Source organism: Anolis sagrei, chromosome 2, assembly GCF_037176765.1.
Source record: "Anolis sagrei isolate rAnoSag1 chromosome 2, rAnoSag1.mat, whole genome shotgun sequence".
NCBI classification, from domain to species: domain Eukaryota; kingdom Metazoa; phylum Chordata; class Lepidosauria; order Squamata; family Dactyloidae; genus Anolis; species Anolis sagrei.
The window spans coordinates 221,842,868-221,858,306 of NC_090022.1; the positions used below are offsets into that span (position 1 = coordinate 221,842,868).

Below are 15,439 nucleotides of genomic sequence, written 5' to 3' on the forward strand. Positions count from 1 at the left end.
CTGAAACTTACTCTATAGCATTTAGTATTGGTTGGTGGTTCCCCATCCAGGTATTAAACAGACCCTGTTTAGCTTCCCAGTTCCTGTCTGATGCTTCCAGTCCTGTCAGATTATATGTGCAGACCTCTCCTGCTTCTTGGATATTGATGGTTTGTAAGAGTTATAGTTTAATACATCCGGAGGGTAGTACATTAGAAGAGGCTGAACGAGTCATTCCAAGGGATGGATTCACACAATGGAATATCTTCCCTAGAGAGGCATACTGACTTTATAGTCTTTTTTGCACCAAGTGAGTCTCCTCCGGGGTGAGAAAGGCGGGGTAGAAATGTCATAAATAAATAAATAAAGTGAGGTGCTAACCTCCACAATGACCAAAATAAGACATACACAGGGATGTGTTGAACTTAAGACTGGATAAGTCACTATAATGATGATGGCCATAGAAGAATTATCATTCTGAAGACAGCACTTTCTGTCATGATTCAGACACATTAAAGATGTCCCAATGGCATAACTATTTCTAAAATCTGGAATATTTTTCTCTCCTAAGCCCTGGTACAAAGATGGTGAAGTTCAAGAAGGGCGACAGTGTGGGTATCCGGCTGGCTGGTGGGAATGACGTAGGGATATTTGTTGCTGGAATTCAAGAAGGCACCTCAGCAGAACAAGAGGGTCTCCAAGAGGGGGATCAGATTCTTAAGGTAGGAATGCAACATCCAACAATTAGGGTTTTGTTTTTTGGTTTTTATGAAGTTGGAGGGATTACTTTATTTCAGAATTTATAACCAAAGCATGAATGTAATACAGTGGCCCCTTGATATCTGCTAAGGTTTGATTCTAGGGCTTCACATAGATATCCAAATTGTTGGATTTTCATGTTCCATTATATGAATGTTCCATTATAATAATAGTAAAATGGTATCCTTTGTATAAAATGGCAAAATCAATGTTTGCTTTTGGGATTTTTAAAAAATATTTTCAAGCCATGAATGGTTTAATCCTTGAATCTGTGGTTATAGAGAGCTGACTGTACACCACAAGTAATATTTTAGCTTTGGGAACAACAAAGACACAACTTTTTTATAATAGAAAATGAATATTAACTAATAGCCTTAATTTTTTAAAAAGTTTGACCATTTTAATATTTGGGGGGGGGGGGTATTTTGGGCCATTTTGGGCCATTTTGATATTTATTTATTTACTTACTGTATTTATATCCCGCCCTTCTCCTCCCAAAGGGGACTCAGAGTGGCCTTACAAATAGGCAGCAATTCAATGCCATAAACATTCATACAATAACAGTTACATTAAAACCAAAAACATTAAAACAAATCAATTAAAATCAATAACTAAAGTCAAGCCATCCAAAATCATGATCCAAGGCCGTTCCATTTATCATTTCACTATTATTTATTCTCCTTTGAACTGTTGAGAAGGTAACTAAAAATTACAAAATAAGTCACAATAACAGATATTTTTTTAATCCGTGTCAGGAGCAACTTGAGAAACTGCAAGTCGCTTCTGGTGTGAGAGAATTGGTTGTCTGCAAGGACCTTGCCCAGGGGATGCCTGGATGTTTTACCATCCTGTGGGAAGCTTCTCTTATGTCCCTGCATGAGAAGCTAGAGCTGACAGCTCACCCCGCTCCCTGGATTCGAACCGCCCACCGTTCCTCAGAGGTTCTGCCGGCACAAGGGTTTAACCCATTGTGCCATCAGGGGCTCTTATAAAATAATATGTAATGAAACATTACTTTTTAATGGTCCAATATCAGCTGAAAACAATGTATTTACATATGGGTCTTCATTAAAATCTATGGCTGAAACAACTTGAGATCATGATAGTCTTTGACAGTATCTCTACAATCCAGCTGGGATCACAAAAGGTAGAAGAATGAATGACCTAGTTGTATGTTCTAGCTATCCACTTTTATATCTAACATCAGTGTTTTTGAAATCTTAAAAGTAGGAAAAAGTATTACGCTCAAGTTAGGAAATCTGGCACCCTTTTAAAACCCGTTCTTAATCCTGTTGGATTCAGTGGGACAAAGAACAGCTTTAGTAACTGCCAATAAAGTAGGGCATATGCGCCCCTGGAGACATACGTGAGTTACAAATGTGAAAAGAGAAAAACTCTTGCAAAACAGGGAGGGGTGTAAGAGTTTTTCTTAGCAAAGTGCTCTAGAATTCCTAAGAGAACACAAAGAGACTTTGCCTCCCCCTTGTTCTTAACAATCAAAACTGCATTGGATTTAGAATGACACCAGGAAGTTCCAAGCAAATTATTATCCCAAAAGCAGTTTCTAGTTTCAAAATACTGTTTTCCAGCTCCTATTGCTCCTCTGTCTTTTGATTTTAGTTAGTACTAGCTCTGTGGCTCTTGACAGACTTATGTGACTCTGAAATAAATTTTAAAATAATTTTGGAGAGATAATTTCCTTTCTGGCCTCGCTTTCTTTCAATCCCTGTCATCTCCTCTTTGTTCCAGTAAATGATTTATTTTATGTACCGTTTACCTAATATGCCTTTTCCCATCCCCATCTCCAAGGATCCAGAGTATAATTTTAGCCTGTTGACTATCTGAACCCCCTCTAAGCCCTCCTGCACCCTCAATCTGAACTTGAGGCCTTCAGCCTCATTTAAAGCAGTATGGTTGAGCCTGGATAACACACAAGCTGTTGTGGAACAACACATTGTCTCATCCAGGCTAAGATAGAAAACTTTATTTTTAGGGAAAGGATGGTCATTGAAATTGGTCATGAGTTTCTTCCAGGAAAATGATTTGTATTGGGAGGCAGAGCTTGACCATTTCTTGATTCCAACAAAGTAACACATACATAATGCACTGAAAGGTGTGAAGTTTGTTTGCAAAAGCTACTTAGCTGATACATTTCCCCTGCCCTTTGCTACCTCATTGTACTAGCCCTGGTCCAGCACTATTATAGCTATTTAGCAGACCCTGGAAATAAATAGCCCCAGGCACTACCTTGGCCATGAGTTAGGGCCCTGGGTTGTTGTAGGTTTTTCAGGCTGTATGGCCATGTTCTTAGAACCATTCTCTCCTGACATTTTGCCTGCATCTATGGCAGGCATCCTCAGAGGTTGTGTGTTAGGGCACTGTTTTGCACTTTATCCATTTCCTCAACCCTATGTGTCCCCTTTGGCCCAGCCAATAGCTGTGCAGTAGGCCTTGGAAACAAATAGCTCCAGGTCCCACCCTGACCATCAGGCAGGGCCATGCTTGCCCTTTACCCACTCCCCGTGCCTTAGTCTACTTCATTATACTAGCCCAGCCCTCTTGTACTGGCTTTTAATTTTAAATATGTACGACTGTTATATAGTATAATATCTATGTTTTATAATGATTATTTTGTATGTTTTTTGTGTCTGTAATTGCAATGCTTTACCCATGCTGGAAACTGCCTTGAGTCCCCTCGGGGAGATAGAAATACAAATAAAAGATTATTATTATTATTATTATTATTATTATTATTATTATTATTATTAATGTATACTATTTAGTTTAGAATGGTTTACATTGTATGTTATATAGACATCATTTAACTATAATGATTATAAAATGTTGACTTTTTCTTTAGTAGAATACTATGTTTCTATCCCAACGGCTTGTGGCTGATGCAAATAAAGGATTGATCAGTTGGATCGATTGATCAGCTTATTAGCTTAAGCCATTATCTCGCATAACACCTTTGTTAAAACAAAGCATGGAATTCCCCTTTGACAGTCTGAATTATCTTTTAACATCTCTTATTTTGTACTAGGTAAACACTCAAGATTTCAGAGGTATTGTTCGAGAGGATGCTGTTCTATACCTGTTGGAAATTCCTAAAGGTGATATTGTAACAATTCTGGCCCAAAGCAGATATGATGGTAAGCACCTGGCATATGACTTACGAAAATAATGTTGTTGGAGGCAGTCGTTTACATAACGTGCTTCTCACTTTTAACCAAATAAATAATCCCTAGTTATTTTGCTATGTTTGCTTTTATAGATTTTTACAGTGTTCTTGAAAATGTTTATTTCTGTAGTCAATTAAAACCTGTGGTTTCAATATGAATTTTAAAATTATTGGGCTGCTGCTCTTCATTTATTCATCTCTATGCAGCCAGTGGCAGTCTCTTAATAATGATTGGCAATATTACAGCTCCCTTTTTCCTCTCGTGACAAATTGCATCTTTTTCTAATCTTATCTTAGTATCTTATCTTTTGAGAAGCAAAGGCATTTTAACAGTCTCATTCTGTAAGCGGGTGCTGTTCAGTTTTATATAGTTATCCAGCAAAAAATGTTTATTAAAAAATAAATGTTACTTTTAAATAGTAGTAATTCAGCATGGCGTAGTGGTTTGGGCATTGAACTATGACTCTGGAGAACAGGGTTCAAATTGGGTGACCTTGGGCAAGTCATGCACTCTTAGCCTCAGAAAACTTTGTGATGATGATGATGATGATGACGATGATGATGATGAAGATATAATAATAATAATAATAATAATAATAATACACTTTATTTATATTCTGCTCTCTCTCTCTCTGAGGAGATTCAGAGTGGATTACAACTTATACAGATAGGCAAACATTCAGTGCATTAATACAGTAAAATAACAATGACACACAAATACAAAGAACAAAGGTAAAGGCTTCCCCTTTCACCTCTGGCTTCTGGAGGCGGTGCTCAACTCTAGCCATGGGAAGGTGCTCTTTCTCCATTTCCAAACCGAGGAGCCTGTTGTCCGTAGACACCTCCTGGTCGTGTTGCCAGCATGGCTGCATGGGCGCCCTTTATTACCATCCCGCTGAAGTGGTACCTATTGATCTACTCACATGTGCATGTTTTTGAACTGCTGTGGTTGGCAGGAACTAGGACTAACAGCAGGAGTGCTGTTAGTCCCGCAGCTCTGAACTACCTACCTTTAGGTCAGTAGATTCAGCAGTTCAATTGTTTAACCCATTGTGCCACTGCAGCCCCCACTTTATGATAGGCTTGTCGTAGGTTAGAAACGACTTGAAAGTGCATAACAAGAATAATTCCTTGGCATGTTTCAATCCAAAAAGTGCTTCTATGGGTTTGGTTGAATGAAAAGGTTTATGGAACAAGAGAAAAGGTCATATCAAATAGTATTTTACTTTTTCACACAGTGAAAAGATTTTGCATAGCAATAGTCCTTGGCAGTTCTGTGTAGTGATAGTGGAAGAGATTTGCTACTGTCCCTGACTTCTAAGAATCTCTTCCAACCCTTAATAAAAAAATAATCCATAAGTGTCATTATTAGTATTTTCTGTATTCATTTCCTTTACTTTTCCATTCATGTTGCTATATATCTAAAATTCCAGATAACATTGTATGCATTTGATGAAATTGGTTATTGTCCAGAAAATCCAATAAGAAAATGATTTTTTTAACGTTTTGAGATCCTAGAGATTGGAAGCAACTTAGTTAGAAATAAGTTGCAATTAATTGATTTCCCCAGTAACAAGGATGTAGTTAAAATTAAATTGAGATTGCAACTTAATGAGAGAGGATATCCATGTCCTTTCAACGTATCTGGAACTGATTACCTCAATAGCTATGAGAGTGTGGCCTAACTTAAATGGGAGAAGTGGAATATCTCTTTGCTCAAGCGTTGACATATGAAGTGCTTTGTGCTCCATTGTGAGAAGATTGATAAGAGGGAAGCCTGTTTTGTTCCATAGGCTAACAGATCATAGCACTCAAATTTTTCAAAGAGTAACTAAAAGTAACTATAGGTATACTTTTAAACTGCAACTGTAACAGTAACTAAACATTGGCATAGTGTTTAAACTGTAATTACTGTTTGAAAATAATTGTCTTAGCTGCAGCAGACGACTGCATCATGGCTTTGTTGTGTGCTTTCAGGTCATTTCTAACTTATGGTGATGCTAAAACAAACATAACACATAACTTTTTGTTCAGGAGAGTTTGCTATTGCTTTCTGTTGAGGCTGGGATGATGTGACTCGTGCAGGGTCGCCTAGTGCATTTCCATAGCTGAGTTGGGATTTCAGTCAGAGTCTCCTAGTCCAGCATTCAAACCACTACACTGGCCTTTTACTAGCTCTTCGGAAATCTCCCACAAACCCTGACATCAGCAAAAAAATATAATTAAATTACATGTGGTCTTTTTCTCCTCCCTACTCACCCCCTGCTTGATTTTTCACCCAGTTTATAGAGACATAATGGCCTGTGGCAGAGGAGATTCTTTCTTCATAAGGACTCACTTTGAATGTGACAAGGAGACACCACAGAGCTTGGCCTTCATCAGAGGAGAAGTCTTCAGAGTTGTTGATACATTATATGATGGAAAACTCGGACACTGGCTGGCTGTGAGAATTGAGAGTGAATTGGAAAAGGGCCTGATTCCAAATAGAAGCAGGTATATTATACTTTAGTTGAATTTTATTTCACCTTGAACAGTTCTCCATTTCTGTTTGGGCCAAGTCAGATGGAGCATGCAACGCAAAGCATTCAGGACTGATTCTTGATGGCTTGACTTGCCAGGGTGATAGAGCCCTTTAGACTCCACCCCAGTAGCTGTCCTTGAGTTGCACCTTTTTATTGGGCTTTACATTAATGAGTTGTGACATTTTATTCCTATGAAAACCCAATGTTTAGGGACAATAGCCCACTTTGTGAGAAAAGGGTGGAAAATTGGAGTGGGCCTATTCCACTGGCCCTATCCCTGGTATTCACACTGAACATGCATGTCTGTATATTCCTCTGTGGGACCTGGAATAAGGATGCATAGACCATCAGCTAAGACATGTTGTGGTGTGAGGGACTGGAACTGGTGATTTGATCCTGCTGTCTGTTTCAGTGGGTGCATTATACTTTTCTATCTGTCCATCTGTTTCTGCCTTTCTTCCAATGAGCTCTAGGTGCTGAATGTGGCTCCCCTGCCCCCTAATCTTCACAGGAGTCCTGTGAGTTAGGTCAGGCTGAAATGGAGTGACTTGTTCAAAGTCATCTTGAGGGTTTTGGGGCTCAGTTCGGACCTGAACCTGAATCTCCCAAGGCCCAATCAGATAATCTAACTTCTATAACACACTGTACTCTTCCATTATGAAGGAAGCCACTCCCAATTTGAACAACAACTTTTCAGTTGTTTCCCACCTGGATCCTTGCTATGTTTACACCAACACTATTCACACTCCACTCCTCCCCAGTTGCTTTATGCATTGTTTTAATGGGAAAGAAGATGCTTTTGGTCTTTAATCTTCCTCACTCTCCAAAGGTTTTAAATATTGGTGAACATTATACACACTGGGGCTGAGAACAATAGAGCTTCAGAAATAATGCAATAAATTGAGTTGCAGTTCTTACCATCTAGAGCAGGCCTCTTCCACCCAGGGCCCTCCAGATATTTTGGACTTCATCTCCCAGAATTCCTTACCAATGAGCAAACTGGCTAGGGCTTTTGGGAGTTGGAGGCGCAAACACTTGGAGAGCCACAGGCTGAAGAGGCCTGATCTATAGCCAAGTAAATGGAGTTTATGCATATTGTGGTTGTTGTTGTTTTAGTTGAAGAAGACTCTGATGGGAGGAGGGGAGCAAGCAGCAACAGAGCAGGATGGCATTGACACAAACCTTATCAAACACAGAAAGGAAGCCAGAGTTTTTCTTCCTCCTAGGGCTTTACATTTATCTTTGTTTCTCTTTTAGAAATGTGTAAATTTGCTGCCTTTATACTCCTGCGTACACACACACATACACACAAACACACACATCTTACTGGCTTTTGGAAATGGGCAAACCTTGGTCTCTTTCAGGGCTGAACAGATGGCCAGCGTTCAGAACGCTCAGAGGGATGGCTCGAGTGACAGGGCAGACTTCTGGCGGATGCGTGGCCAGCGATCTGGAATGAAGAAGAATTTAAAGAAAAGCCGTGAAGATTTGACAGCAATTGCATCTGTGAGCACTAAATTTCCAGCCTATGAGCGTGTTATGCTCCGGGAGGGTGAGTGAATGACAGCCTATAAGAACTGTTAACTGATTTTGCATGTTTAGAGATGACAGCTTCTGTTTTTTCTAGCAGTTTAAATCAAATCTGACCAATCAGCTTTGGCTTTGGGCTAAAAGCAAGTGATAAAATCTGTCTCTGACTATGACCATGCTTTAGTCTGTCTAAAAACATCCCAGTTGTTTATATGAGTCATTATATTGGTTTAGAAATGTAAAAAAAACTAACCAATATCTTTGTAAATGACTCAGAAGTGGAAGAAAAAAGACCAGGGCATAGAACATTATTAGTACAGAATATCAAATCAATTTGTTAATTGCTGGTGAGTTTGAGAAATGAATTGGCTTGTTTTAACATTAGTGCAAGAAATTTTTAAATGATTATGCAGATCATTATGTCAGTCATTCCTTTTTTGTAAAAACATAGAATTGGCAAAAGGGGAGATAAGAAAAAATTGCTGTTTGTAGAATCCGAGTTGGAAGAGACCTCCAACTCTATATAAGTTTGCTGTTCATAGAATCATGGAGTTGGAAGAGACCTCGTGGGCCAGCCAGTCCAACCCCCTGCCAAGAAGCAGTACGAGCACCCCCAACAGATGGCCATCCAGCCTCTGTTTAAAAGCCTCCATAGAAGGAGCCTCCACCATACTTCAGGGTGAAGAGTTCCACTGCTGAACAGCTCTCACAGTCAAAACGTTCTTCCTGATGTTCAGGAGGAATCTCCTTTCTTGTAGTTTGAAGCCATTGGCTCTTTTTAAAATGGTATTGTTATGGCTTATGCCTGGTATCCTGTCTCCTCCCATCACTGTTCTCCCTGAAGCTGGGACTTTCCCCTCTTGTTTCCATTTTTCCTTAACTTATCCTTATTTGACCTTCATGGTTATTGTCGCCCCAGTTTCAATGGTCAATAGGACCTTGTCTGGTGCCTGTTTTCTGTATTCCCACCCTTTGCCCCAATGTAAGCACTCCATGGTCCCTTGCCTCTTTCTTCCCCTTCACCATCCATTACAGTGCCATCAGTTCCATTTCCATAGTGTCAAGTTCAAAGAGAAATGTCTTTGGGCAGTCATCAGCCAAACATTAAACAGATTAGAATAAATATATTAAAGTTAATACATTACTTTGTGAACTTAGAGAAAGACATATAAACACTTTAGAGAGTACAGTTATGATGAGTACACATGGTGGTTCTTTATTTCTCATATTTTGTTAAAACTATTAATGCGTGAAGCAGCCTTCAAAACCAGAGTGCCTCATTTATAGACATACTTAGTAAATAAATACTCTTCAGAACAAGGCACTCTCCTTGTTTATACTACGGTGCACTCCATGTTCTTGAATTGTGTTGTGCAAACATCATGGTTCCCCCCACCCCACCCACCCCCCACACACAAACTTTTAAAATGCAGTTTGTCGTTATGTTTTACAGACTAGAACCTCTGTTATTCCAACTATTTGGCTCATCAGTTAAGCAACACAGGCAGGGAAAGGAGGTTTAGATCATCTCCCAGAAATAACCCCTGTCTTATTCAGGCACTGGGAGTAGTTTCAGGCCGCCTCAAGAGTTCTTCAAGAGTTCCTCCAGTGCCAAATACTGACACATGTTACTGTTATAGCATAAGCTGTATTGATTGCAAATGGTACATAGTGGAGAAGCATTCCAACTCTTGTACTGATGTGGTCTGGGAACCTGGCATAGAATTGAGACCTCAGATACGTTCTACCCAGGCTTATCCTTTAATCTGGCAATCTGCTCAAATCCCTGTTCCTGGACATATAAAACAGTCAAGTTGGGATATTTTAAGGCACAACCCACTTCTGTTTAAAACAACATTTGAGACATGCTTTGCAATTTACTGAAGCAGTAGTTGTGCTGAGATGTAAACTTTTTTTAAAAATGAACACATCAGTGAGAGAACATTTGTTAAAGTGGCAGAATATTTGTTAAAGTGGTCTTGGAGTCAGGCTGAATAGAAGTATAAAATACAATGATGTACAGTTTTCATTATATGTCAGATATTGCTTGTGAGTTGTTGTTAGCTCTTCATGAAAAATATATACTGTGAGAGGAGATCCATCTATATATTTCTTTATCTTTTACATACTGGGAGGTATCCAGTTGACCAAGTACATCTTCCTCCCTTTTAAAACCTACTGAGTTGCTCCAAAGTGTGGTTGAAGAAGATGCAAGGGAAAGTTCAGGAAGAGGGGAAGGGGGAATATCCCATTGGTCAGTTGGCTACCCCCTTAGGCAGTGCTGGATTTTGCCCAGTCAGGAAGTTTGCACTTTTAAATGAATTACTTTCGGTTTTGATCATTGCAAGAGCAGCTGGTGGGGATGCCAGAGAAGGCTTTCTTTCTCAGTGACTGTCCCTCAACTCTGGAAGTCTCTTCTTCCCAGGGAAAAACAAAAACAACAACAACAACAACAAGACCTAGTTATGGCTCACGAATGGAACACTGAAGGAGACAGAAGGCCTGATTCTTGTAGCCCAGGAGCAAGCCATCAGAACAAATGCAATTAAGGCCAGGATTGAAAAATCAGCTGATGACCCAAAATGCAGACACTGCAAGGAAGCTGAAGAAACCATTGTTCATATCCTCAGCTGCTGCAAGAAAATCACACAAACGGATTATAAACAGAGGCACAACTCTGTGGCCCAAATGATTCACTGGAACTTATGTCATAAGTACCACCTGTTAGTAGTAAAGAACTGGTGGGATCATAAACCTGCAAAGGTAGTGGAAAATGAACACGCAAAAATACTGTGGGACTTTCGAATCCAGGCTGACAAAGTTTTGGAACACAATACACCAGACATCTTTTTTTTTTTTTTGGTCGTGTCAGGAGCAACCGCTCCTGTTGTGAGAGATCATGATTGTAGAAAAGAAACAAATTTGGATTATTGATATCACCATACCAGGTGACAGTTGCATTGAGGAAAAACAACAGGAAAAACTTAGCCGTTATCAGGATGTCAAAATTGAACTGCAAAGGCATAAACCAGTACAGGTGGTCCCAGTGGTAATCGGCACACTGGGTGCCGTGCCAAAAGATCTCAGCCAGCATTTGGAAACAATAAACATTGACAAAATCATGATCTGTCAACTGCAAAAAGCCACCTTACTTGGATCTGCGCACTTCATTTGAAAATACATCACACAGTCCTAGACGCTTAGGAAGTGTTTGACTTGTGATTTTGTGATATGAAATCCAGCACATATAGCTCGTTTGCTATGGCATACTGTGTTTTTGTGTCAGTAAAATAATAACAAAATAACAACAACAACATTATTTTTTACCCCACCACCAGCTCCCCAAAAGGACTTGAGATGGCTTACATGGGGATGAGCCTGATCAACATAGTTAAAATATAACACATTAAAATACATAAACAACAGCATAAAACAGAATAAAACAACAACATCATATCAAAATATAAAAGCAAGCATCAATTCAACAACCAATGAACAATAATAATCCATTTTTGGTCACGGGTGGGCGGACTGGTGCAAAAACAATTGTGGGAATAGGACTGGTGGATAAAGTGTGCAGGTCATATGGCAACAGTAGAGATAGAGGGCAATGTAGAATAGAGCATTATAATTTTGGGTACAGAACAATAGTAAAGTGCGAGGACAAGATTTTGAGTCCCAGCTGGGGCCAGCTATCTGGAGAATTGCCTAGTCAAAAGCACAGTGGAACATCCACGTATTTAGAGGAAGCCAGGATAACCCCCTCCCTGCCCTCCTTCTAGTGGCAGGCTAAAAGCTTTCTATTTAGACAGGCAATTCAGTGAGGTGCTATCTAGGCTATTTCGTTATTTTAACCATTTTTAATTATTTTAAGTGTTCTAAAGGATTTTATTTGTCTGGTTTTTTTGTTTTAATACTTGTTGCTGTCAATTTTAAACTACATTTTTTAATGTTGTGAGCCACTTTGTTGCTGAATCAAGTTTAAAGCAGAATATAATAATAATAATAATAATAATAATAATAATAATAACCATATCTCCTTATAACTTTCTGCTTGCAGCTGGCTTTAGAAGGCCTGTGGTGATTTTTGGGCCCATAGCAGATATAGCAATGGAGAAGTTATGCAATGAGCTACCTGACCTTTATCAAGCTGCCAGTAAGTAATTCAGTCCTTCTTGCTTATATATAATTAATATATTTTATTCCAATGTATTGTATTGGTTGTTTTTCAAGACAGAACTGTCACAATGTGATAATGAAAAGAAACAACAGAATATTTTAGGTGGAATCATAGAGTTGAATCATCCATTCCAACCCCCTGCCAAGAAGCAGGAAAATCACATTCAAAGCACCCCTGACAGATGGCCATCCAGCCTCTGTTTAAAAGCTTACAAAGAAGAATCCTTCACCACACTCTGGGGCTGAACAGCTCTAACAGTTAGGAAGTTCTTCCTAATGTTCAGGTGGAATCTCCTTTCTTGTAGTTTGAATCCATTGTTCCAAAGCAGCAGAAAACAAGCTTTCTCTTTCCTCCCTATGACTTCCTCTCACATATTTATACATGGCCCTCATCATGTCTCCTCTCAGCCTTCTCTTCTTTAGGCTAAACATGCCCATCTCTTTAAGCTGCTCCTCACAGGGCTTGTTCTTCAGACCCTTGATCATTTTAGTCGCCCTCCTTTGAACGCATTCCAGATTATTAACATCTCTCTTCAATTGCGGTGCCCAGAATTGGACACAGTATTCCAGGTGTGGTTTGACCAAGGCAGAATAGAGGGGTAGCGTGACTTTCCCTGGATCTAGGCACTATACTCCTATTTATGCAAGCCAAAATCCCATTGGCTTTTTTAGCCGCCACATGACATTGTTGGCTCATGTTCATCTTCCTGTCTATGAGGACCCAAGATCTTTTTCACACATACTGCTGTCGAGCCATATTTGCTTGGCCTCTTCAGTAAGAACTGCTTTAAATGCATGTTTTAATCAAATGCATTCTGTATCTTTGCATTTCATTTTTTCCGCCTAAATGGAGTATCTTTCATTTGTTCCCGTTGAACTTCATTTTAAAGTGTGTCTAGCTAAATGGACACATATGAATTATTGCTTCAAGACACAGAAATGCATCTGATTAAAACATGCATTCTAAGCAGTTCTTACTGAAGAGGCCAAGCAAATATTAAGTGGAAGGCGGGTCTGCTATTGGGATGGGGCTTCTTTTTATGCTTCCATGCATATTTTCACCAATGGAATACAAGCTAGACTTTTGACCTTACACATACTCTTAAGTGACATAGAGATGCAGGTTGCACTTTAGGTAAGCCAGTCCTAAAATATCTATGGCACATGTAGACAACTTGTAGCCTCCAAATGTTGTTGAACTACAGTTCTAGGGGTTATCAGAGTTGCGGCCCAACATCATCTGGAGATCCACATAATTTAGAGTCTTTTGAGCAGCATTTTCAGTGCTTTGGGTTTGGAAACTCACTGGTAATTATTGTAATTGTAAAGTGCAGCCAAGTGGAAATAGTTTATTGTTCAGATTAACATTTAAGTGGCTGTACTTGTTCTGTGTAAAGGCTCCCTCAACATTATTTAGTTTTCTAAAAAATAATTGGCAAATGATGACACATACCAATTACTCTTCCAGAAACAGAACCTAAAGATGCCGGTTCAGAGAAGTCCACTGGTGTGGTGCGTTTAAATACTGTGAGGCAAATTATTGAACAGGTATATATTTTCCATCCTTCGGTAAAATAAAAGCAAAGTTGGATAAATTTGTAGTGGTGGTGGTGTGTGTTTAATTCTTCGTAACCATAACATCCATATTGTCCTTTTTTTGTTTCAACCCACAACAGGACAAACATGCTTTGTTGGATGTAACACCCAAAGCTGTGGATTTGTTAAACTACACACAGTGGTTCCCAATTGTAGTGTTTTTCAACCCTGACAGCAGGCAGGGTGTGAAAATCATGCGGCAAAGGCTAATTCCCACATCCAACAAGAGTTCACGGAAATTATATGACCAAGCAAATAAATTGAAAAAGACTTGTGCACATCTTTTTACAGGTACCTGAAAATGTGTTTCTTCTTTTGTTTCCTCTAAAAGCATTAATAAGTGTAGATTGAATTTTATATGGTTCCTTCAGAAAATTCTCGATGTTTCTCAAAGCAAATATGAGCACAATCAAATGGGTCTTCCCTCTAAATTTTACTGAAATAAATGTTGGATTTCAATCATGCATTTGACCCTCTTGCAAGCCTTTTCACACCTTCCTCCTTTATATGCAAGAATCTTTAATTTGCTGTCAAAAATGGAATATCAAATAAATTATTTTAAAAGGTAGTGAAAAAATGGTGAGGGTTATTGCTCCATGTTGCTAGCAAATAGCAGACTATACAGCCATGTTTTTCTGAATGGTTGGTCACATTACAGGATGAGTGGCACTAATGCAGACAATGTGAGTGCAGACCAGAGTTTTCCAAACTCTGATTTGCTATGCTTTTTTGAATTATAATTCAGGAATCACCAGGCAACATGTACATTGGCTGGGTCAGTCTGAAAGTTGTTGTCAACACAGGTGTTTTTATTTATTTTTTTCAAGTTTGAGTGCAGACCATTAAATTTTGCACCCCTGCAATATAAAAATGGAAGTTGAGTAGGAAGTTAAGGAAAGATTGTGTACAGAGGATTTTTAGATAAAACAATTAAGATATATTTGCAAAAGCATATATAAATATTTGGTAAAGATTTTCCCCTTGACATTAAGTCTAGTCATGTCCGAGTCTGGGGGGTGGTGCTCCTCTCCACTTTTAAGCCAAAGAGCCGGTGTTGTCCGTAAATGCCTCCAAGATCACGTGGCCAGCATGACTGCATGGAGTGCTGTTACCTTTCCGCCAAAGCACTACCTATTGATCTACTCACATTTGCATGATTTCAAACTGCTAGCTTGGCAAAAGTTGGGTCTAACAGCGAGAGCTCATCCTGCTCCTCAGATTCGAAACACTGACCTTTTGGTCAGCAAGTTCAGCAGCTCAGCGGTTTAACTCGCTGCACCACCAGTGAGCCCTATATAAAGATTAGCACCACAATATCGCAGTAAAAATGAATACCATCTTTATTTAATTCTTAGATGACACTGATTGTAAGATGCACACCAATTTCAGTATCACCAATGGGGGAAAATATTTTTGGATATGAAAAAGCACTCTCAATTCTACAGGATGTCTCAAAAGTTGGCATGCATCAGGAAAATGTAAATTAAGGTACCTCTCACTACAATTTCCAATTTCCCCTATGTATGGTGACTTTTGGGACACCCTATAAGACATAAGCCATTTTTAGAGATGTCTATATTGGGGGGGGGGGGGGGAGTGCATTTTAGAATTTAAGAAATGTTATAATTTCTTAAGTTTAATTTAATATTGATTGAATATGCTCTATTACATTATACTTCTGAATGATGACTGT

General features: G+C 39.1%; 1 protein-coding gene across 9 annotated transcripts in view; it reads left to right on the forward strand.

Moving 5' to 3' along the window:
• The window catches only part of TJP2 (tight junction protein 2), a 103,272-nt gene that overhangs the window by 79,941 nt on the left and 7,892 nt on the right, over window positions 1-15,439 (forward strand). For all 9 annotated transcript variants that reach the window (XM_060762239.2, XM_060762231.2, XM_060762230.2 and 6 more), the window contains 7 exons: window positions 551-701; window positions 3,782-3,890; window positions 6,202-6,412; window positions 7,806-7,993; window positions 12,032-12,127; window positions 13,619-13,698; window positions 13,827-14,037. In XM_060762239.2, the coding sequence (XP_060618222.2) occupies window positions 551-701; window positions 3,782-3,890; window positions 6,202-6,412; window positions 7,806-7,993; window positions 12,032-12,127; window positions 13,619-13,698; window positions 13,827-14,037 (1,046 nt within the window). The remainder of the gene's footprint in view (window positions 1-550; window positions 702-3,781; window positions 3,891-6,201; window positions 6,413-7,805; window positions 7,994-12,031; window positions 12,128-13,618; window positions 13,699-13,826; window positions 14,038-15,439) is intronic.